We start from the raw sequence: 25753 nt of genomic DNA, 5'->3' as shown, positions 1-25753 counted from the left end.
ACATGTGCATCCCTTCAGGAAAACCAGATGGCTCCTGTAGGATCAACTGTATGTTGTGGATATTTTCTGATCCAGATGTACTACTACTACTGGGTATTTATCTTAGAAGAAATTTCAGTAGAAGGAAAAATATGGTGGACCTGAAAATGTGTATGTAGCCTCACTGTATAGTAGCCATTTTTTTTTAAAGATTTTATTTATTTATTTGATAGAAGACACAGTGAGAGAGGGAACACAAGCAGGGGGAGTGGGAGATCGAGAAGCAGGCTTCCCGCTGAGCAGGGAGCCCCATGTGGAGCTCGATCCCAAGACGCTGGGATCATGACCTGAGCTAAAGGCAGATGCTTAACAACTGAGCCACCCAGGTGCCCCTATAGTGGCCATTTTAAACTCCATTTGTCCTTGTACAGAATTCTGTGAATGTGGACAGAAAAGAATTGCATCTCTAAATTCACCAACCTCTATCTGAAACTCACCATTTCTTCTTCAATTATCAGTGTGGGCAACAAACCATAGTAACACCAGTAATCCCTAGGACTTCACCACCAACGTATGCATGGTTATCTCCCTAGCATTGTAACTGTGGCAGAAACCTTGAAGTATCATTTACACATTCATTACTATGCTTGAAATTTGTAGTCATTATCAGACCCACCTTAAGATCTTAATAAGGGAGCACATCACAGACATTGAAATTTATTTGGTAAGTTTATTTCAAGATAATTGGTCCTTTGTAACCCTGTGTGTCTGCTCTAGAGTGAAATATTGCAAATTCTCTTGTGAGTGAGGGCACTAGAACAGGTTAGTTATGTAGCCATTGCTAACACAGAAATGCCAACCACCCAATGTTTAGTGCCTTGTAGCTTACAAGCACATTACCAGGCAGAATCATAGGGAGGAGAGGCACACGAAGGAGGAACAGCATCTACTTGTTTGCATGTCAGTCTCTCCCTCTAGGGCAGCAAGTCTGGCACAAAAGCCAGTATTCAACAGATGTTTGATGATGAGCTACATAAAAATATGATTCATGTGGAATGTGTAGAAATAAAAATAGTTGTGCTAGGATAAGGGGGCAATTAAAGATCACTGTTTCATCATCTTTTCAATTTGAAACAATCTAATTTGGAAATAGTTGTCTTTCTGGGCCACAGCAAGGAAGTGTAAAGACTCTCTCTATATCCCTTACCTTCATTTATAGTAAAGACAATGATTAGTAGTATTTCAAAGGTACATCAAACTTAGGTTTTCAAAACAGGAAGTGGCCATTGCAGGATTTCTGTTTGCAGAATGGAGACGTCCTAAACTGGGTACCTGATACTCAGTATCTTGATCAGGGGTAACTCCTAGTATATTTCCATTTGTTTATCCTTAGCATGGACCTCTTTCAGAACAGACCTAGAACTGGCCTCATATCCCAGCCCAGAAGGCCTCCTATTTGCAGACTATCTATCCACAGCAGATGGGGTTCCTGTAATTTTGCTACCCCTCCATCCAGACCTACAGTACCTTAGACTGCAAGTTCATCATTGACTTCTCAAAAGTTTTGGGTGGTGCCCTCTGATGGTTACAAAGAATTGCAACAGCTCGGTTGGCACGGTTGTACGACAGGATCTTTGCTGGGATGTTCTCATCAGCTGTGAAGAAAGAAACAGGAGGGTAAAAGAGTCAGTATGCATACACGAGAACACACAACATGCTTCCCCAGCTCTTCTTCCTCATGACTTTGCCAGCCCTCATCTCGCTCTCATGATCAAGTTCTCCCAAGACACAAAGTCAAAACCCAGGAGTCAAGAGTCAATTTCCATTTGTCTCAAAGGCTGCCTCCCCCACCTAGCCACCCAATATACCCTGAAGAAAACGTGAACAGAAAAGGGACAGAAAGGGTCTGTAGAGGAGAGTAAGACAAAAGGATCACAAACTTTACATTTTAAAATCACAAAGCAGTTACCTATTTTACAAAGAAAACTTAAAAGCATGAGGAATATTTTACTTAATGTCACATGGCATCCTTTCTCCCGCTCTCAAACACCTTTGGATTTTCCAACTCATATTCTAAGGCATCTGACATACTTACAGAGGACAGGGGAATTTAGCAGCGACTGGGCTCTAGGAAAGAAAGCTTATGGATCTTGGTTGTGTCTTCTGCACTTAGTTTTTAGGAGAATACTGCCTACTATCTTAAGGGGGAAAATGACAGTAACCTCAGGGGAAGGATGTGCTATTTTACTTTTTAAATAGATCACAAGTAGGCAGAAAGGCAGACAGAAAGTGAGAGGAGGAAGCAGGCTCCCTGCTAAGCAGAGAGCCCGATACTGGGCTCAATCTCAGGACCCTAAGACCCTGACCTGAGCCAAAGGCAGAGGCTTATTAACCCAGTGAGCCACCTAGGCACCCCATGGATGTGCTATTTTATTTTATTTATTTATTTATTTATTTATTTTTAAGATTTTATTTATTTGACAGTCAGAGATCACAAGCAGACAGATAGGCAGTCGGGGTTGCGGGGGTGGGGAAGCAGGCTCCCTGCTAAACAGAGTGCCCGATGCAGGGCTCCATCCCAGGACCCTGGGATCATGACCTGAGCTGAAGACAGAGACTTTAACCCACTGAGCCACCCAGGCGCCCCGGATGTGCTATTTTAAAAAAATAACAATGAGGGGCGCCTGGGTGGCTCAGTGGGTTAGGCCTCTGCCTTCGGCTCAGGTCATGATCTCAGGGTCCTGGGATTGAGCCCCCCACCGGGCTCTCAGCTCAGCAGGAAGCCTGCTTCCTCCTCTCTCTCTCTCTCTCTCTCGTTCTCTCTCTCTGCCTGCCTCTCTGCCTACTTGTGATCTCTTTCTGTGTCAAATAAATAAATAAAATCTTAAAAAAAACCCAAACAAACCATGATAACCTTATTCTCTCCAATTTAATCAAACATCACAGCACCCTGTGAGTTTTCAAGTAACATACATATAAAACATCAAATGCAGGCATTTTCAGAGCAGACAGAAACCTCCTGTCAGCATTCCATGAAAATTAATCTTGAAGTTGGGGTAGGAAGGGGAAAACTGCACTGATTTTATGTTTATACAACTAAGCCTTGGCTCGCTATTAGAGCTGTAGAAGGAAAAGTTTCTAGTCATAAAGTTAAGGAGAAAAAGCAGAATGGATCTAGGACTTAGCTGAGCAAGGGCAACAGACCTACCAGGAAGGGTGCAGGCCCATCTGGTCAAGCAATACTTACGAGCTGTGAGTTCTTTTAGCTGCTGCTGTAGCGTGATGGAGGCATTGTATGTACGGAATACCTTGGCTGTCAAGCCCTCCATGAGATCCTGAAGATGTTTATTTAGAATACCAGTCTGGAGGAGACAAAGCACGAAGAGGATATTGGGATTTACGCAAAAGCTATACCACTCCGCCCCTTCTGGCAAGCTCTAGGACATTTATGCCAGTGTAATCTCAATTTTGCCAAGTTTATGGCCCTGCCAGTGGGAAGTCATGAGAGAGAGAGAAAAGAATTCCAAAATATAGGTTTGCAGGATACCTCTCTATCAAGTACTTTAATCTTAAGCAGGCCAATAAAACAAAGTTATCCTTCCCTATTAAGATTTTCCCTGAGAAGCTATCAGAAATAGGCCTTTAGTCTCCACCCGAGATGGCTGAGCATCCAGCCAAGAGAAGACTGCAAGAGCCAGAAGAGAATAAAAGGCAGGGTTTGTCCACCTGTCTCAGGGCTTTGCCCATGGATTCACTGTGTGCCTACAGGAGGAAGAGTGTATAGGATGCCACAGGATTGACTGAAGGTAGAGTCACTGTCACCCCCAGGCAAACCTCTCCTGTAGGAGCTGGTAGTGAGGCTCTGGCTGGGCCCCTCCTTTAACCCACTGCACTCTGTCCACTCACATTGAGTCTATCAAAAAGATCATCCTCAGGCTGTTTGTTCTCCATAAATAGCTGTAAGTTCTTAAAAACCTAAAAGAAATAAGTAGGACCTGTTATTTAAAAAGCTTTTAGTCTGGAAATAACTGCAGGCTTACAAAAACTTGGAAAATAAAAAAGCCCAAGGCACATCCACATCTTTTACCAGATTCAACAACCATTAACATTTTACACATCATTCACCATCTGCACAGTACACATTTGCCTCACTCCTCTCTACATGTGTGTGTATGCACCTAACTATTTCTTTCGAACCATTTATGGGTACTTGTAGTATATAAAGCCCTTTACCCCTCAATAGCTCCATGTATTTCCTAAAAATTTCTAAGGCTAGAGATACTCCCTTCCATGTGCACAGTATGTATTAGCATCATCAATTTACATGCATATACACTATAATCTATTGTTCCTATTCCAATTCGGTCAGTTACCTAATGATGTACTCTACCTCCCCAGGATGGAACCCAATCTAAGGTGAGGTATTATATTTAGTTGTCATGTCTTTAACCTTGTTTAGTATGGACCACTGCCACAGCCAGCAGAGCCTGACTGACTGACTAAACATCAGACTGTTAAAGGGCTGGATTATGGAGGCCCAGCACCCTGCTAATCTCTGGTTCAAGTCCAATACTTGGGGGAAAACATGAAGCTGCAGCGCCCTCTTCGGCCCTAGGCTCAGAGATTTGGGGACTAAAGGAATACTGTTCTGCTCAGTCAAGAGGTGGGGAGGGGTTGAAGTAAAGCTACAAACATGACAGATGTGCAACTTGACCAGGGGGTACTGAAACGTGGCTGCATCATTACAATAAGGTGAGTTAAATCTTAAACTGAAGTTTGCCATGAGGGCCAACTCTCTACAGCATGCTCTATTGAGTATTACTATAGAATATGGCCCCCCATCTCCAGGAAGGTGTAGCACAGGGGGCTAGTGAGGGAGGTAAAAAGAGGTACCACAGACACCCACCAACACCTCTCCCCTTTCAAAACCATTTTCCTAGTGGCCAGTGAAGTGAAGAGCGTACAAAAAAGCACTGAAGAAATGCTTCCTGAATGAATGAATGAATGAATGAATGAATGAATGAATGGAAGGAAAAAAAGGCCAGAAAGCACAGGCCACAGTAACTTACTCGTTTCTCAACAGGGACTTTGTTGTAATATCTGATTGAATCCTTTCCAAGGAAGTCAAATTCAACCACGTATTCCTGACCATCCAACTCTGGGTGCAGATTGATATGCTCCACACGAAGCGAGCAGCAACCTACAGTGTCCGCTGTTTCTCCTTCCTCCTTCTCATTGCCTGCTCTCAGAGCAAGCTGTCCAGGGTTAGAGGGAAAAATGAGAACAAATGAAAAAACTTGTATCTCTTGGGTCTCTAGGAAACCCAAATCAGAAGTCTCCAAGCTCTCTTTGGAGAAAAAGAGCAACGTCTGCAAGGCATGGGAATTCTGGATTCTAGACCGTTGCTTCTTCCTCTATAAAATGAAATATGGAGAATCATAGTGATATTATCCTTTCTCAGAAAATCAAGTTTCTCTTTACTCTGTTCTCTCCAATGGGGATGGAGGAAAGGAAGGTTTCTTTGTTTTGTTTTCGTTTTTGTTTTAAATAAAGCAGCACATGAAGGAGTATTCCTATTCTGGGTAATCAAACTCAAGAGTCTCTTTGTGCTCGGCAGTACAAAACTGGGAAAAAACCCAAATCTTCAAAAAAGTACTGACAAACTGATCTCTGCTAGAGAATGGTCCTTCAAACTGTAGTTGTGATACATTAATGCATTGTTTAACCAATTTTAAGGGTTATAACCATCCTTCATTAAAAAACAATAAACAGAATTTAAAATGTCAGAATTCACCACTCATAGAAAGGCTAAACATTGTTTTGTGCAACTTTTGTTTCAGTTACACACAAATACAAATAAATCTATTTATGTGTGTTGGGTCGTGATGTAAAAACAGAATTTTTTTGGTGGCTTCTAGTCAAAAAGAGTTTGAAAATGTCTAACACAAGGCCTGGAGGAGTGAACAACCCCCGCATCTTTGACAAGCTGAACATATTAGGTAACTGGACAGGAGGACACTCACCTTGTCGATGAAGTACAGAGCTACAGCTCTCTGCCGGACTTTCATCTCTTTGGATTTCCAGTCTTCTCGATATTGGTTCCGGATCTTGTCCACGCACTTCTTTAGTCGCCGAGCAGTCTCATATTTCTGCCAGTCTTTCTCACCCTGCAAAGACCCAACTCCAAATGTGGATTGTTTAGGGATGACAGAGGAAAAACACACTTTGAATATCCAAGTTCAGAGCTCTGAACCAAAGAGAAGGAACCTGAGCTTAATTAAGCAAGGCAGAAAAAGAAGAGTACTGAAGAGAAACTGTAGAGCATCTAACCTGCTGGGAACGCAGGCTGTCCCATTCCACTGTCAAGCCCAGCTGGCTCCTAACTGCTAAGAAAGCTTCTAACTTTCATTCTGTAAAATGTTTATGTTCTTGGGAAAAGCCTCCATGGCATGTCCTAAAAACTGACTTCTGTCAATACAAAGGGTAGAAACATTCCCATTCCCCTATCAGTATCACCACTCTGCTGCAGAGTCTAAGACCCAACAGCAGTTTTCTGCTGGGACTGAATTTCATTAAATCGAACATGACCATTTAGTCTGATGGACTGTCAAGGAAAGCTGAACCGAAGATGACAACACAGAATTACTAAGAACACAAAGACTTCCAGGAACAGTGGTAATTATTCACCATTTTCTAACTTTTGCATTTAGGTATTCTTTATTAGATTGAGTGGAAGTTTTTTTTTGTTTGTTTTTGTTTTTTTAAACATTAGTGTTTTTGGTACAAGGTTTAAAACTCGACTTTAATGCCGATCAAGTTTTTTTAGAAGGGTGTGAAAAGACTGAATCTAATCAATAGTGACAGATGATTATTTCTGCTACCATGCTGAATGGAAACATTCATAAGCAAGGACTGATAATGTCAAGTGTGAAAGATAAGAAAAGGAAAATAAACAAAAAAAAAAACAAAAAAACTTGGGGTGCTTGGGTGGCTCAGTTGTTAAGCTTCTGCCTTCAGCTTGGGTCATGATCCCAGCGTCCTAGGACTGAGCCCTACATGCAGCTCCCTGCTCAGCGGGGAGCCTGCTTCTCCCTCTCCCACTTCTCCTGCTTGTGTTCCTTCTCTTGCTGTGTCTCCCTCTGTCAAATAAATAAATACAATATTCAAAAACAAAACAAAACAAAAAAAAAACCCAAAAAACATTAAATCCCAAGAGGGACAGAGAGTATTCTAAGGCCTGACATGAATAAAGGGATGGAATTTAAGAACCCAAGAATCTCAGGTCTTAATATCCATAACCACAACAAGAAAAAGGGGTAGTGATTTCTAATGACAAATGCCTAGTTCCCACCTGACATGGGACATGGGACATGGGGTTCTTGAAGCGTAAGAACTGTGGTCAAGGTATCTAGTCTTCTGGGCATGCAGAAAAGTGGGCTATGTGACAGCAAGAAATAACTTCTCCTTCTAGCTCTAACAACGCTCAGAAATGCAAGCTTACCCAGGTGTGCTAAGAATTCATCAGCACTCTCCTACAACTGTGTGTGGCCACGTCGTATGTACTTGTTTGGCTACAAAACAAGAGGTTCAATAACTACTTGTTGTGAGTGGGCGATTTAGCAGTTGGTGATACAACATCTAAGAAGAAATATCTAACTTCTATTTCCTGACAATGGAAAGCTGAAAATTTCTCACTGATTTTTCTAAGTACATACTGACATTTAAGAGGGTGAAGGAAAAGGTGTGATACCAGCTGTCCTCATGTGTAAGTCAATAATAAATTTCCATGACAATCATGTCTCTCTCTCACACACACATACACATACAACTAGACAAGAACTAATCTTCAATAGTACAGTCTCCAGCTCAGGAGTAGGCTCTTGGCCATCACTCTAAAGCACATAGGGCTACCAAAACCTGACTCCAAGTCTTCTAAGTCCTGTAGGTTCACATTTGCACAATTCCTTAGTCATGCCACTAGAACAAGTTTTAGGAAAACCCAACAAGTAAGTCATTCACAGAGGATACCACAAGACCAACTTTTCTTTTATAGGCTGGCTGGGCTCTTGACACAAGGATCCAGGATTCTTTCAAATAAAGACACAGAGAAGAGGGTAGGGGTAGAAGCCACCTTGTCTAGGTCTAGGGGAAGTCTGGCCTCCAGGAAGCATACCTACCCCTGCTGCCTTCAGTTTCTCGAAACAGAATCCAGACAGTTAAATGCACCTGAACAAGTTTTCTTAGACTACTAGAAGATAGAAATACCCATTCTGGTCTTCCAGACAAGGCCGTCATCAAAACCATCTCAGTAAAACAAGGAGACTGCTATAGAGGGACTGCCTTTAAGCCCCTCTCATCCTCCCCTAGCCAGTCAAACTTCTGTTTGGGTAAGAATCTAATTTGATTTAGTTATACAGGATATTCTTTGGGTGATTTTTTTTTTTTCTTTCAACTGGTGGGCTTACCATATTTTCTGTTTCCAATGTAACTGCTTACTCATTAAGCACAGTGGGTAAATGTGGTGAGGATCTGGATTCAGGATACAAAGTGGGAGATGAGCTAAATCCCATTCTCTAACCCTCTCTCAGAGATCTGTCTTGGGGAATGATGACATTTGCCAATATTCTTAAGTGGCTTTTATCTTCTTTTATTGCTTTTTTTTTTTTTTTTTAAAGTAATCTCTACACCTAATGCTGGGCTCGAACTTAAAACCCTGAGATCAAGTCACAAGCTCCACTGACTGAGTCAGTCAGACGTCCCTTAAGTGGTTCTTTTCACATAGTTGGTGATCCCTATGAGTTTGCCATTCTGTAGAACACCAAAGAAGGGTGACTGGCATTCTGAACTCCAAACATCTATTACTTCAGTCTTTAAACAAAAGACTCCACAAACTGACCATATATATTAATACCATGTTCAAAGAGAAAATCCAACTAGCTTTTCATACATGCCCATTTAAAAAAAGTTTGTCTTTTTATTGCTGATACACAGAGGTATTTAAATTCTTTTCCAGATATAAGCAGTGCATTTTATTCCACTATTCCATTCTGAATAAATCTTTTAAAAAAAGATTATGCCATACAGATTTAACTGTATAGTTTGACCAGTTTTGACAATTTTTTTTTTAAGATTTTATTTATTTATTTGTCAGAGAGAAAGGAGCGAGAGTGAGCACAGGCAGACAGAGTGGCAGGCAGAGGCAGAGGGGGAAGCAGGCTCCCTGCCAAGCAAGGAGCCCGATATGGGACTCGATCCCAGGACGCTGGGATCATGACCTGAGCTGAAGGCAGCTGCTTAACCAACTGAGCCACCCAGGCGTCCCAGTTTTGACAATTTATAACCCATGTGACCCACACCCCATCAAGAGTATTTTCTATCATTTGAGAAAGTTCCCTCATGTCCCTTCCCAGTTAATCACCAACTAAACAACCACTGGTCCTTTAATCTGATTTCTACCATCATGGATTGGTTTTGCCTAATTTAGAGTATTATATAAATGGAATCATACAGTATAGACTCGTGTGTCTGGGTTTCTCAACATAGTTTTTAGATTCATCCATGTTGGGGTTCCTGGGTGGCTCAGTTAGTTGGGTGTCCGACTCTTGATTTAGGTTCAGGTCATGATCTCACTGTTGTGAGACTTAGCCCTATGTCGGGCTCCACACTCAGTGCAGTCTGCTTGAGATTCTTGCTCTCCCTCACCCACTGCCCCTCCCCCAGCACTCTCTCTGAAATAAAATCTTTAAAAAAAAAAAAAAAAAGTCATCCATGTTGCTGCATTTATCAATATTCAATGCTTTCAACTGCTGGTATATACAGTGTAATCTGTAACTGACCCTAATGTCTCTGACAAGACCATGTGTTTTTTCTGTTGATGGACCCCTATAATGTTCCAGTTTGAGACCTGCACAAATACAGTAACGCTATAAGCATTCTTGTACATGTCTTTTTGTGGGCCTAAATTTTCAATTTGATTTGGGGCAAAAATACCTAGAACTGGAATTAGTATCTCACTGTGGTTTAATTCTGCATTCCACTGATAATTAATGATATTGAGAACTACTTCACGTGCTTAATTTATTGGCCATTCCTCTATTTTGTAAATATCTATTCAAATCTCTCGCTTTTTTATGGGGGATGTTTGTCTTTTATTATTGAGTTACAGAATTCTTTGTGTATTCTGGATACAAATTTTCTGTCAAATACACATGCTGCTAATATTCTATCCCAGTCTGTGTTTAACAGTGTCCTCTGTTAAACCTAAGTTTTTTAATTTTAATGAAGTCCACTCTGTCAAACTTTTTTTTATCATAAGTGTTTATTTTGTGTCCTAGGAAATCTACACCAAGGTCTTATAATGTTCTACCCATGATATAATCTAGAAGTTTTAGTGTTTTACTGTTTATACTTTAGAATTTTACAAAAGGAGTCAGTTAAGAGATATGCATATTAAAAAAAATCCTATTTTCTCTAATAAAACACCAAAATCAAGAGCTTCCTAAGCATATAAAGCTTTATAAGTACATTTTCCTTCAGTCTAGCCCTTCAACACCCCGATGGTTAATAAAAAGTTGTAGGTATATACATCTCGGAAACCTCATAGAATTATAAGCTCTAAAGAGAGAAAAGGCAGAAATGGGTCTTTTGCCCTAAGAATATTTTAATAGGATTGAATGCAGTATAACATCAACAACTGATTCTGAAGTTTGTTGTTCTTCATTTGAAAAAAAAAAGAAAGAAAGAAAAATTTTGTTTGTAAATTTAAGACTGGTTGAAGAACCTCACTTTTACTAAGGGTTACTTTACAGGTTATGAGACTAGGTAATGTTTCCAACCTTGGCAGTGGGTTGGAGTTAGCACTGAGTACCTTAAACAAGCAGTCCTTTTGTAACCTCTAGATCTACGGTTTATCTGGAATCAGCTTTGCTGAAACTACTGGTTTCAAGAGGCTGGCTCTGCCATTTTCCTGCAATTTCAGATTCTGTGGGTACCAGCACAGAGTGGAAAAGGAAGGGAATGGAAATACCTGCAAGATATCTGAACAAAGCAGAACAAATCAGGATGAGCACAGAAAAATGTGAATGAGCTCAGGATAGTCTTCATCTGGAGCATGCGTTCCTATGGCTCTCAAAGGTCCTGATCCTTTCAATCATCTGTGAGGCTATTTGTACTATAACCCCAGCTCCAACTCCCAAGTAGACCAATCCAAGTTGCCAGAAAGGGGGATATTAAAGGGACACACTTCAGCTGAGCTTTTTTTCTTTTTAAAGATTTATTTTATTTATTTGACAGAGATCACAAGCAGGCAGAGAGAGGAGGAGGAAGCAGGCTCCCAGCTGAGCAGAGAGCCCGATGCAGGGCTCGATCCCAGGACCCTAAGATCATGACCTGAGCTGAAGGCAGAGGCTTTAACCCACTTAGCCACCCAAGCGCCCCCCCACCCTTTTAAACCCTTGACTACCCAATTTTTTTTAAGTTGTCAAAAATCTCTAAGTCACATCATGCTTGAGTTAAATTTCTTAATGGAGGAGAGATGGGGTACAATGGTATAATAATATCACATGGGGGGAAGTGAGTAAGTAAAATATAGACTGAAAAGCAAGCAAAAGAGTCTTAGAACAGGAGAAGTCTCTGGAGGCTGAGCGGAAAGGTACAGAACAAAGCCTCATGACAGTCGTCTCCCATGTTTTGGACCTAAAGTTCACCAGGAAGTAAAGCCACCAATTACTACCCATTACTCTCTATAACAAATACTTATCTTTGTAGACTTTTGGGTCAGATCAGGCAAGTGAAATCATGCTTTAATCCTTAAGTTGTTCCAAACATATAGCAATGAAAGTGCTCCAAGCAAGATGGGGAGAGCTAAAGTAAGGGCACTTGTGTCAGCTTGGGCTGAGCTGAGCTAGAAGACTCCTAGGAGAAGGAGCGGAGAAGTGGAGAGCAAAGAGCAAAACGGAATGATACATGGACAAAAACTACCTCCCAGTCGAAAGTTTACAGGTTAAAATACATTCGTTATCTCACTCATAGTCTAAATATCTATACATATATATCCACATTGAGATACAGAATAATAAAAATAAACTTTTTTTTTTAAAGATTTTATTTATGGATTTGACAGAGAGATCACAAGTAGGTAGAGAGGCAGGCAGAGAGAAAGGGAAGCAGGCTCCCTGCTGAGCAGAGAGCCTGACATGGGCCTTGATCCCAGGACCCTGATCTGACCTGAGGATCATGACCTGAGCTAAAGGCAGAGGTTTAACCCACTGAGTCACCCAGGTGCCCAAAGATACACTCTTTATTGGAGAAAAGATACATTATGAGGATGAAAATGAATTTTTCAGCGAAACAAAGGGAATTTGCCACCTACAGATTCTCACTAAACAGTGAACAGTGTATTGAACAGTGTATTTCAGTAAGAAAAGCAAACCTAGAGGGAAGGTATTAATATAGAAATTAACCAAATATCTCATTCTGACAACTGCTAAATGGAGAGAGGATTAGGGTTTTAAGGATGACTGTGGATTTAAAATAAAAAGTAATACTTCCAACAAAAGAAGTATGAGATAGAGACACCTGGGTGGCTCAGTTGGTTGAGCATCCAATTCTTAATTTCAGCTCAGGTCATTAACGTCAGATTCCTGAGACTAAGTCCTATGTCAGGCTCTTTGCTCAGTGAGGAGACTCCTTGAGATTTTTCTCTCTCCCTCTTCCTCTGCCCTTCTTCCCACCTATATCTCTCCCTCCCTTAAAAAAAAAAAGTATGAGGTATAAGTACTAGAAATGATTTATAGGTAATTTACTTGTCTATGTGGCAAATCCAAAAGACAGGGACACTTCTAGAATAAGAGTTCAGCAATGTTGTCAGATACAAAATATTAAGAAAATCAACAGCATTACCACTCTAATAGTAACAGAAATGTAGTAGAAAAAAAGTCACATTCAATATAAACATAAAAACAATTAAGGGTTCTAAGAAAAAAAGGTTTTAAGAATATGTAAAAGTGGGGTGCCTGGGTGGCTCAGTGGGTTAAAGCCTCTGCCTTAGGCTCAGGTCATGATCCCAGGGTCCTGGGATTGAGCCCCACATAGGGCTCTCTGCTCAGAAGGGAGCCTGCCTCCCTCTCTCTCTCTGCCTGCCTCTTCCTACTTGTGATCTCTGTCAAATAAATAAATAAAATCTTAAAAAAAAAAAAAAAGAATAATGTAAAACTATGGAGAAAATTATAAAGCAATCCTAGACGGTGTACTCTTAAGACATGAATTAATGGAGAAGTATAACACGTTCACAGAGTGGAAGACTCAATGTTGTCAAAACTTCCCCATTAACCCCATAAGTTCAATACAATAAAAATCTCAGTAGTCTTCATTAGAACGTGACAAATTTATCACAAAATGAATGCAAAACAGCAGAGAGCCAAGAACAGCCAAGACAATTCTGAAGAGTAAGATGAAGGAAACCTGTCCTAGTTGGTAAAGCTAGAGCAGTTAGGAGAGCATGCCACTGATGGAAGAAATAAACAGGACAGAGAGCCCACAAACAGACCGACATATACGTAGAAATTTGATATATAAATAAGGAGGGTAATGTAACTAAATAGTTCGGATATTCATTTGAAAAAAATATATTATACACCTCATACTATACACAAAAATATATTCTAGTTGATCAAATATCCAAATGCAAAAAGCAGAACTTTGGCAAAGATATGGAAGACAGAAACGTGTGCACCATTGGGGGAATGGTGGTGGTGTAAACTGATTGGGCACTTTAGAGAACAATTTAAAAATATCTGATGAAGGGGCACCTGGGTGGCTCAGTGGGTTAAAGCCTCTGCCTTCAGCTCAGGGTCCTGGGATCAAGCCCTGCATTGGGTTCTGCTCAGTGGGGAGTTTGCTTCCCCTCCCCCACTCCCCTGCCTCTCTGCCTGCTTGTGATCTGTCAAATAAATAAATAAAATCTTAAAAAAAAAAAAATCTAACGAAGAATTAAGGCAAATTTTCATTCATATATACAAGGAAGATGTATTTATTCCAGCACCTGTTTATAATAAAATATTATATACAACCCTAAATTTATTTTTTTTTAAGATTTTATTTATTTGACAGAGAAACAGTGAGAGAGGGAATACAAGCAGAGAGAGTGCAAGAGGGAGAAGGAGGCTTCCCGTGGAGCAGGGAACCCAAATGTGGGACTTTATTCCAGGACCCTGGGATCATGACTTGAGCTGAAGACAGAGGTTTAACGACTAAGCCACCCAGGCACCCCCCAACCCTAAATGTCTCTTGAAGAGTTATTTTTTATAAAACAGAACATCATCTAGCAAATAAAATGGATAAATTGGAAGTGTATGTCAAGGTAAAAATGCTAAAACCAAAGCCAAGGGAAATAAGTAAGTTACAGAACGATCTCAATAACATACTTAATTTAAAATTATACCTTGTAAAAACAATGGTACGTATTGTTTACCCACAGAGAAATATATTGTAAAAACACAAAATATATACACAAGGAAAACATTAAGTTGCTTATAGTAACCTCCAGAGAAGGAGGTAAACAGTACGTAGGGGACTTCAGCTCTGTTTATCAGAATGTTCTTACAAAACGAAGTAATTGAACAAATAGGACATTATGTTAAAGTTTGACACAGCCAGATGGTTGGCATGGGCTTTCACCGTACTGTTATCTATTCTTGTATATCTGAAATATTTCATAAAAAATAAAACCCCTAATGCTTGCAAGCTCCCTATTTTTATCGAGAGAATGCTTCTCCTGATGGCAGTGCATTTAAAGACTATTCAAAGCACTGTCAAATCCCGACCTCTAAAGTTCTTACTGCTCTGTTGAGTGGGAAATAGCCAACAACTACTGGTAAAAGCTGAAGAAATCACATCTCTTTTTCTCTTACCAGGAAGTATGACTTCCCAAGCCTTGAACCATCTTTACTGACTCTTAGATCCAAACTGAACTGAACAGGTTCTCTGTCTTGGGTATAAAATTCTAGGCAGAGCCTACATGTGGATGACTTCTAGACTCACTATCATAACCATCATTCAGAAACCTGCACAAATCCCTACAGTATATGGTGGTGATCTGGATATTGTCAGGAAGGAATAAACTGGTGGCTCTCAGCCCTGGAGGTCCTCCAACTAGTCTATCAACAACAAAGATGTCAACCCTTGGAGGCTGTCCTACAATCAGGCTGAATCCCAGGTTTACAAGGATGCAGTATACATGTATTTGGAATCTGTTCACCTCTCTCCACAGACACTGGCATCATCCTGTCCAAGCCATCACCATTCACTGCCTGGAGGATGACAGCAGCATCCTATTGGTACCCCTACTTCTGGTAGGTGTCCAATCCAATCTCCACAGAGTTTTAACACTCAGAATGATCAGTTATGTCACAGGTTTCTAAAACACAAACCTGGTATTGTTCCCCTTATTAGAACCCAGTACCTGCCTACTGGATTTAGGATAATATAAACAATTTTAAGGAAAAGTATGAAGATCTGGCCTGCATCCTCCTCTAAACCTCTTCCTCATGTCCCTTTCTTGCTCACTGTACCTCAACTAGGCTGCCCTTCTTTCAGTCCAAGACCACCAAACTCATTCTCACCTCAGGGATTTCAAAAGGCTATTTTCTTTGGAACACCCATTCTCCTCTCCTTTCCACGGATAAATCCTATTCGTCTTGTAAATCTTTTTTTTTTTTTTTTAATATTTTTATTTATTTGACAGAGATCACAAGTAGAGAGGCAGGCAGAGAGAGAGGAGGAAGCAGGCTCCCCATGGAGCAGGGAGCCCGATGTGGGGCTCGATCCCAGGACCATGGGATCATGACCCGAGCTGAAGGCAGAGGCTTTAACCCACTGTGCCACCCAGGCGCCCCTTGTAAGTCTTATCTTAAATATTTTTCCTCAGAAAGGCCTTCCTTGAACCCAAGGCCAAATCAGATGCCCCGGTACACTCTCAGATGGTACCCTGCACTTTTCCTTTGCATCATTTACAAGAGTCTATGTTTACTGGTATGACTGCATATGAAGCCTGTGAATTCTGCTTAAGTGGGGTTATGTTTAAGACACTCCTCTGTTAAAGCCCTTCAACAGTTCGCCACCAGATGCAGAATATGGGCCAGTCTCTTTAGCAAGACACTTAAGGCTGGCCACAATTTGGCAATAGGGTATCACACGAAGGCATAAGGAGGCTAAAGATCTAAGTCAGAGTTACCAACTACTGGATTGTGGGCAAGTTTTCTTGCTTCCCAGAGACCGAATTTTTCTATAAAACAGTGGCAATAGTACATTTGATATGGTTGCTAAGATAATCTAATGTCAACTTATGTGAAAACACTTAAAAGTAATCTAATAATATCCATTACTTTCGGGTTTTTTTGTATGTAGAATACACGTAAAAGTTACCATTTATAGCACATTCACAATGCTGTGAAAACATCACCACTTGTTACTTCTTTTTGTTACTTTTTTTTTTACACTTCTTCCTCTCTGTCCATAATGATTTGGAATACCTCTCTTTTTAAGACCTAACTGTAATCTAATTCCCTTCACAAATTTATTCCTGGTCTGCAAGTGCTGGGAATAATTGTTGTTATTTACCTAAAGATACTTAATGCTTACCTTTCTTCTAATACACTTGAATTCTTACCCAATTTGCCCATTAGCCTAGGAGTTCTTTGAGAGCTAACACCATTGTCCATTACCTTCGTTTATTTCTGAAGAATAAACATTTCTTTAGGTGATTTCTGCTTGTGAAGGTTTTCTTTCTGATTCTATACTTACTCTAAACCAGAAAAAGTGACATTTCTGAATGAATGGCAGAAAATGAAGAGATGGTCTTTTTCATAAAGGAACAAAGAACTCTAGGAGTGTTGTAGTGTCAACAAGACAGCCTTTTGAGGTACGGCTTTCATGTCTTAAGAGATGTTTAATGACCTATAAACCATGATTAAGCAGGTCTTTAAGTCCCAGTCCCCTGCATGTTAACAGTCATAGTCTACAGAGAACTAGTTTGTTGGCTGTTGTCTTTAGAACTCATTTCTCTTTTAGGTTGCTATGGACATTTCCATAGTACATCAGAGGTAAGAAGTTCATGGGACTCTCCCAAGCAGGATATGCCTAGCAGGCTAATAAGAACTTGACTGCCCTTGCAAGACAGCCTTCCCCTTTCAATAATACTATTAACAAATAACAACACATGGGTATATAATAGTTTACAATGTGCTTTCACATACATGATCCCATTTAGTCCTAGTAGAACGTACCCAGATAAAACCCTAGGAAGCCAGAAAGACTGTAGATTTTACAACTTCTTTCTGGATTCAGAGCAATCACGTTCCCTTCCTCAGAGCCAAGAAAGGCGAGGAAGAAAGCCACAGAAGCCAATTTACATTTACTGCATTCTTTAAAAAAAAAAAAAAAAAAAAAAAAAAAAAGATTTTATTTCAGAGGGAGAGGGTCCCAGGCAGATTCCATGCAGAACTGGACACAGGGCTCCACCCCAGGACCCCGAGAACACAAACCAAGCCAAAATCAAGAGCTGGACACTCAACTGTGCCACCCAGATGCCCCACATTTATTGTACTCTTTACTACATTTCAACCACCAGCCAATAAGCAACATGAAGGCAGGGACTGCATCTGTTTTGTTCACCGACACAATTCCTAACATCATGCATTCACTGTGCAAGGTACATACTGGAATCTCAGTAAATATTTGTGAATTAATAAATGAATCAGATTATAAAGTGATGCAGAAAATGGTTATTTCTTAGGATGGTAAGCACAAAGACACTTGCCTTATTTTGTGGAGAGTTTGCAATTTGTCACAGTGATTCTGGAGACCAAGAACACTACATTTCAACAAAAAAAGATCAGCCCCACTAACTGGTGTAGCTCCTAGCTACCCCTTACCTTGATTCGTGAACTGGGGTTTAACATGATATATTTAATGGAACCTTGGATGTTCTCTGTCCAGGAGACCAGCCAAGTAACCTTGTTATCATGTCGGACCTCTTTCCATTTATGTCCTGTAGGAGGAGAAGGAACCTTGGCATCTCTGTGAAAATAACAAAGTGGGAGGGACGTGAAATGAGAAGAAGCCAGGGACAGTCTGACCTTTCGTAACCTAAAGTGGACAATTCTGCTGAGCATCTACTTCCATGTTTCCTCCACATCACCAGTCAGTAACTGCGAAGTACTTGGAGATCCGTACATGGAGATACCATGTTGTTCCCAACAGTTCTGTGCAGCCTGAAAAGAATCCCAGCAAAGTACTCCCAAGAACAAAGGACCCCCTCACCTTGATTTCTGGCCCAAACAATGAACTGCACTCACTTGCTACAGTTGATGATGATATCTTCTGGCATGATCCGTCTCTTCAGCATGCCCATCTTGGGGTGGTTGCCACGGCCACGGAAAAGCCCAGGAGGTTCTATCTTGAAGTTGGCAATCCTCTCTCTGTGGTTATCCATAATACAGAAGCCATATTCTTTCAGTAATTTTTCATTCTCCTCTTTGATTTTCTGGAACACAGCAAGGAAGTAATCAAAATGGGCTCAAATTGCTGTTCCTTATTCTTATTTTATCTCTTATTTGAGAATAGTTTGAGGTAGAGAAAGTCTAAAAATCACTAACAAATAAATGCAAATATGGCTGCCTGGCTGGCTCAGTAGGAAGAGCATATATGACTCTTCATCCCAGGGTCATGAGTTTGAGCCCCATACTGTGTGCAGAGATTAAACAAAATATTTTTTTTTAAAGGTTTTTTTTTTTTTTTTAAAGATTCTATTTATTTACCTGACAGACAGAGATTACAGGTAGGCAGAGAGAGAGGAGGAAGCAGGCTCCCCGCCGAGCAGAGAGTCCGATGCGGGGCTCGATCCCAGGACCCTGGGATCATGATCCGAGCCGAAGGCAGAGGCTTTAACCCACTGAGCCACCCAGGCACCCCAACAAAATATATTTTTTTTAATTTTTAAAAAGTGGTATGAATGCAAATAAGGATAATACAGTTTTCAAACTTTTAAGTACAGTAAAATTCCCCAAAATATCTACCTTTGAGGACTGATTCCAACTACAGATTCAAAAGAGATTTCTTTTTAAAAAAATTTTTTCAAGATTTTATTTATTTAACAAAGAAAGACACAGTGAGAGAGGGAACACAAGCAGAGGGAGAGGGAGAAGCAGGCTCCCCACCGGGCAGGGACCCCGACGCTGGGTTCAATTCCAGGACCCTGGGATCATGACCTGAGCAGAAGACAGATGCCTAATGACTGAGCTACCCAGGCGTCCCTAAAACTGATTTTCTTATTTTAAAGGATTTATGTGTGAGAACATGTTACTTAGGTATTTTTAAATATAACTTTAAAAGCTAACATCATTTTGTTGAGCAGTGTCAAAATGGCAGATCAGGAAGAGTCTATGATGGAAAGGCCTCACAAAGAACATCTCCATGTTTTCTAACACGTTCCAGACACATTTAGTTGAACAGCATTTCAGGCTTTTCAGGCTCACACATACCTGTCACAGATTATTTCTCCTAGGTGTATGGGGACATACATTGCATACTTTATGATCCTTGCTCCAAAAAAGGAGTGTGAGAGTGGAACATGGAGCCTCCGAGCCCTCTGCTGACTCTATCTTCATATTATACTTAGAAATTCAACTTACTAAGTCCTGCTGCCTTGTAGGTGGGAACAGATTCAGAACTTGTTGGCAGCAGGTGTCCTTGGCCAGGGCTCTGACAAGGTGATACTTGTGAAACCTCCCTATCTTTGGATCACTATTTGCAAGAACAAAGCTCCAAAGCAGTTTTAAGTTTTAAAACACCCCTGAAGTAAAGAATAAACCAAGTTTCACTAATCTGGAATATCGAGAAGACTAAACTGAGCTGAAAAGTCTGAAGTAATTATCATTCTTACAATAATTCATAGTTTTTAAACTGAAGGTCAAATAGGCACTATCAAACAATGAATTAGATAATAAATACAAATGCCTATGGACACCTGGGCGGCTCAGTGGGTTAAAGCCTCTGCCTTTGACTCAGGTCATGATCTCAGGGTCCTGGGATCGAGCCCCACATCAGGCTCTCTGCTTGGCAGGGAGCCTGCTTCCCTCTCTGTCTCTGCCTGCTTGTGATCTCTCCTCTCTGTCAAATAAATAAATAAAATCTTTAAAAAAAATTACAAATGCCTACATTGTATAAATGTGCAAGTCCTTTAAAATACTGAAACCATAAAGTTTTGAAATTCCTTAAAATCTGTAACTTCTGGACCTCCAGCTTGGGAAGAAACGGCAGACAAGACAAAGGAACTCTAGCCTGATTTCTCTAGATCAAGGGTTGGCAAACCTTCTGTCAACAGAAAAAGAAAACCTTTCTCAACAGAAAAATTTGAAGGCTATATAGTCTCTTTTTGAAACTACTCAACCCTGCCACTGTCACAGGAAAGCAGCCACAGATTATATGTAAACAAGTAGATGCGGTCGTGTTCCAATAAAACTTTTTAATAAAAATAGGCAGCCTATACAGTTTGCCTACAGGTACTCTAGGAAAAAAATGGTAACCCACCAGATACTGGAAAGATCCTTCTGGGATGGAGATGGATGTGCATGGCTAGATTCCAGGGTAAAAGAGAACGAACAGGAACGTACACAGGCAGTATTACTGTAGCTGTCTTAAAACCCTAAAATTCAGGTCTGCCCATCCTTAAATACAGTATTACTGGAGTTAACTGAGTGGATTTTAGGTCACAAAAGCACCAGGTTCTTACATTGAGCCATTAAATAAAGTGCCTATTATTCACAATCTTCAGTCTATGTAAAACCCTTAAGAAAGCTTAAACATTAGGCCAAGCGTCCTAAAGCTTAGTACAGAGCCATCTGAAATTACTAAAGTCATATCTGTATTTTAAGAACCAAGAAGAAAATTAGATGAACATTATTCCAAAGTTCTCCAGAGGTTTAAGAAATTCCGTAGTACCAGTTTCTCTTCCTTGCTCATCTGTTTCCGAGCTTCTGACTGGGCTTTGAAATACTGGCTCATCTGGGTAAAATCACATTTGCTTAGGTTGGTGATAATATTCTTCTCTTCATTAGTCATTTCCTAGTCCAAAAAAAAAAAAAAAAAAAGTGGGGGAGACAGAAGCAGAAGGTAAATACACCATTTACCCCCTAGGTTTCTTTGTGATTACAGCAAAGCACCACTTTTTTCAGCTGAAGGTGTCTAGAGAGGTAGTCTAATTTCATGAGTTTTGAAAAAAAGAAACATAACCTTATTACTTTGTTCTATTCTATTAAACAGAAAGATGCTGTAGGTGATTTTTTCCTTGAAGAAGGTTACAGAACTCTTACGTAATTTCTTGGGCTCCTTATACCCTGCTATGTCTGCAAGCATATGTATCCCAGTTGGAGAAACATGAATAGATATCATTTGCTTTAGTAATGAGAGAACTATCTCCATACTCATTCTCTCTTAGAAACATTATCCCTGCTCTACTCACTTATTAAATGTTATTTCCAGAGCTATTCAGAATGTAAGCTTCAGCTCAGCCTCTGTCCACATAATCCAAATTGAGAATGAGATTGTTTAAAATCACCTAGACAGATGCAAGAAATGTGATATCAAGAGCAGAAAGTACCAAAAGGAAGTAAGAAAGAATCAAAAGGGAATGGAACATCACATTAACATCTTTCTTTGCAATAGCAGACAGAGGACAGGCACTCCTGCAGAGATAAACTTTCTCCTGAGGTTTTTTTGTTTGGCCTACTAAACTCCCTCCTACAGCCATATGAGTATGAGAGGAAAGAAATATTAAGTATTCTTATTGGATAGAAACCCTATATAATGAATGAATAGGGAAAAAAGAAAATATTAAAATATAATAAAATTCATAAAGCTCAAATTTTATACCACACAATTTTCTGTAAAGTTACAGTTTATGTAGTACTTGATTAATATTTCTACAAGGTGCTAGGATATTAATACATGGGCTACAATACCTTTCTCCAGTCTTTAAAGAAATTTTTCCTAAATATTTCCTTAGTAGTATATTCATGGTCGAGCATTTTTGCAAAGAAGGTAGCCACTTCTTCTGCTTTGGGGCTCAGCTTCATGACTTTACCTAGAGGAAAAAGCGGTTCCAAAAATTGAGGTGTATAATTCATGTTTTGTGTATAAATACTGAACTCTGAAGAAGTCTTCTAACTGATGGTTTACCTTCCCAAGGTATACAAAGGTCTGGTGACACATGGTAACAACAACAATGACAATACACTGATTTAGATCTAGTTGTAAATTCTCCTTCTCTTTAGCAGATATTTACCTGGGTCATTCTCTGGAGACTATGCCAGTAAACTGTTCCCAGGTGCCTGCTCAGGACAGGGATGAGCTGGGGGAGGCCCAGCCACTCTTCCTTTTCCTTTCAGCAAGCAGGGTCCTTTACACCTCTTCAATGGTTTTTAAAAATCAAATCCTCAGAGGGACTCCTGCCACTGCTAAGCTAAGCAGCCTCTGTTCAAGAAGGGGAGGGATAGGGCAGGGAGTGGAAGAAAGGAATTGTGGGGAAAAGAAATAGGCATCTTTCTTCTTTAAAGTTAGGTGGGTGGAATATGAATAAAATAATATAGATCCATAGCAGGCAAGCCCAGATATCCCACATAAGAAAATCTAAGTAAGACCTTCCTCTAAAACCTCTGTACTCAAAGTGTGGTTCACAGACCAGCAGCACTGGCATCACGTGGGAGTTCTGTTAGAAATGCAAGTCTCTGGGGCACCTGAATACTGCACGTGACTCTGTTTCAGCTCAGGTCGTGATCTCTGGGTCATGAGAACAAGTCCTGCCTTCGGCTCCATGCTCAGCAGGAAGTCTGCTTAAGACTTGCCACTGCCCCTCCCCACCATGCTCTCAGTCTCTCAAATAAATGAACGAACAAATAAATCTTAAAAAAGGAAAGAAAGAAAGAAAGAAAGAAAAATGCAGACTCTCAGGCCCCACCCCAGATCTACAGATTCAGCAAGTGCATTTTAAGAGACCTCCAGGTGGCCCGGGTGCATAGTAGAGTTTGAAATGATTGCTCTGGAACACAGGCACTATGAGGTTGCCTCTTTCAGGGAAGTAAAACTTATTCAGAGCATGAGGGATGACTGGGGTTCTTAGTAGTGTGGACGTGTAAATAAAAGCTGTTCTAAAGGAATCCTGATGTTACACAATAAAAACTGCTAACTTGTAAAATAAATCTGAAGGAGGCCTAGGGGTTTTGTGTATACCTAACAAGTAATAAAGCAATAAAGGAAAGTACTTGGGGAGTTTAATGTACTTTTCAAATACAGTATTTTTAACAAGTACTCTTAGGGCCAATTTCCATTTTTTTTTTCTTTGACTCTCCAATTTTGCAACACTATACGGAACTAATCCATGGCACAATAGTTTGTTCCTAAAATGAGGTTAAACACCATTCCACTGCCTATTATATAGGTACTAATGATTCACAAGGATTTTCACTTTCATTATAGAAAACTAACACTTAACCAGAAATCCACTCATTTCCAAACTCAGAAGACACCTCATTTTATGATGGTTGGGAAGGTACCATCTGTAATTGCAGGGATGAAAGGAACTGTGGCACAAAATTGAAATTGTCAGGACAGACAAGAACCTGCTTGAAATCCGTAACCCAAATGGCCAACAGGTGGCGCCACATTCCCCTTTCAAATCACTGCATAAGCTCCTGCCTTTCCAAGAAGACACTTGAGGGAGGGACAGGGTTATTAGCTTTCAGGGGCTTCCTGCACTTCTTTGGATCTCCCCAACTCAGGTCTGGACTAAAGTTGCCAGTAAAGTTGTAACATGCTTCTAATATAAAGGAAAACATTTAAATGACTAAAAATAAATGAAATAAAAGGCAAGAAATAATTAAACTGTTCTTGGGTCTGTTTGGCATAAACTGGTATCCACACATATTTGAAAAACAAAAAAATGGAGACTCTTTGGGCAATGTTACTGAATTCTGTACTGACAGAGGAAGAAACTTTGATGCCGGTTTTAGATGAGCCTTCAAAAGAGGAAATGACAGCTCCCCAGCAGCAGAGTGGTGGGAGGATGACTTGAAGGTTCCTGGCAGTGGGAGCACTTTGTGGAAAAGGCTGAGCTCCAGGAAGAAGAAACTGCTGAGTCAGAGCTGAAAACTAGAGGTTCTCAGCAAAGGCAAGTCACTGCTTCAGCCGGCCTATGCCCTACCTCCCTGGCAGGTCCAAAGGAGTCTGAGAACTCTCTTCCCTAGAGAATAGGCAGGACTACAATATTGATTCGGACTAATAATTCTAATACAACATCCTGACTTATTACAGAGTGGGAGTTTACAATCAAAGGGAAGAAATCCCAGCCAGAAATCCAAATGAGAAAATGATAGCTGGAGCTCCTATAATGGAGGACTGGGCAGGAATGGAGGAAGGGACCACAGTGACCAGTGATCCCTGGGGTTCAGGCCTTGGCTTCTCGTCTTGAAAAGAGAAACCCAGGCGCCTGGGTGGCTCAGTGGGTTAAAGCCTCTGCCTTCGGTTCAGGTCGTGATCTCAGGGTCCTGGGATGGAGCCCCGCATCGGGCTCTCTGCTCAGCAGGGAGCCTGCTTCCTCCTCTCTCTCTGCCTGCTTCTCTGCCTACTCATGATCTCTGTCAAATAAATAAATAAAATCTTTAAAAAGAAAAGAGAAACCTGGGGACACCTGGGTGGCTCAGTTGGTTAGGTGTCTGACTCTTGGTTTCAGCCCAGATCATGGTCTTAGAGTCATGAGAATTGAGCCCTGTGTCAGACTCTGCACTCAGTGTGAAGTTTGCCAGGGACTCTTTGCCCCTTTCCTCTTCTCTCACTCTAAAGCAAATAAAAATCTTAAAAAAAAAATATATATATATATATAGAGAGAGGGATAGAGAGAGAGAACCCAGAGATACAGAATCTAGCTTTCTTTCAACTCACTCTGAATCTCAAAGTGGGGCTTTACTAGTTGAGCTTTCTAAAGCTCTTGGTAAGACCAGACTTGAGCTACAGAATACACCGATTTTCAGGATTGTCTTCGTCAAGGTTCTAGGCTCTTTTTCCTCATCAGAGTTTGGCTGTGGAGTCATATTTGAGCATCTCCAGGAATGACCAACTATAAGAGCTAATAGATTTCTGTCCTGTGTGCTCTGGTAAACTTTAGTCAGAATGTTTATCTGATGTAACCATTTGTCACTGAGGACACATGATCAGGGATTAGTCAATATTGTCCACTGCTGGGTCTTAATGTGTAACACAGGGACACTGAATAAACTGTGTTTTAAAAAATGAATTCCAGCTTGGCAAGTCTGACATGTCCCCTTGCAACACCCAGCCTTCCAGTATAAACTACTACCTTTATCTGTAAGTATCTGTGGCCCTAAGGTCCCTGCTATTGGATAAAGAGATGCACCAGAACTCTCAACTGCTGACAACTGATGCCTCTCCCAGCACTTTTCCTGCCCAGTATTTCTCAAAGTTTGGTCAGCAAACCACTTTGTTTAAAAGCACCCAACACTATTATTCTACATCTATTAAATGAGCCCAGATCTACCTGGTGAATCTTAAGCACATACGGGTTTGAGGGGAAAATGTTCTAGCCCCTTCTGGATAGAACTCTTGGAATGAAGGAAGTCAGTTGAGCATTCCCATCTGCATAGTGCTACACATAGTGCTACACTGCAAACAGAAGGAGTGTCAGAGACAGACTCTTTTTTCCCCCCAA

General features: G+C 40.6%; 1 protein-coding gene across 1 annotated transcript in view; it reads right to left on the bottom strand.

The window, feature by feature from the left end:
• Positions 1-25753, bottom strand: part of TOP1 (DNA topoisomerase I) — a 97312-nt gene that overhangs the window by 4701 nt on the left and 66858 nt on the right. The window contains exons 10-18 of the mRNA XM_059407000.1: positions 21996-22117; positions 20977-21099; positions 18333-18520; positions 17910-18054; positions 6003-6146; positions 5049-5234; positions 3886-3954; positions 3227-3341; positions 1507-1634 (exon numbers count right to left, since the gene is read on the bottom strand). Coding sequence (XP_059262983.1) covers positions 1507-1634; positions 3227-3341; positions 3886-3954; positions 5049-5234; positions 6003-6146; positions 17910-18054; positions 18333-18520; positions 20977-21099; positions 21996-22117 — 1220 coding nt within the window. The remainder of the gene's footprint in view (positions 1-1506; positions 1635-3226; positions 3342-3885; positions 3955-5048; positions 5235-6002; positions 6147-17909; positions 18055-18332; positions 18521-20976; positions 21100-21995; positions 22118-25753) is intronic.

The sequence above is a fragment of the Mustela nigripes genome, chromosome 7 (assembly GCF_022355385.1).
Source record: "Mustela nigripes isolate SB6536 chromosome 7, MUSNIG.SB6536, whole genome shotgun sequence".
Lineage (NCBI taxonomy): Eukaryota > Metazoa > Chordata > Mammalia > Carnivora > Mustelidae > Mustela > Mustela nigripes.
The sequence above is the reverse complement of the archived record's forward strand: the minus strand, read 5'-3'. Positions and strand labels throughout refer to the sequence as shown.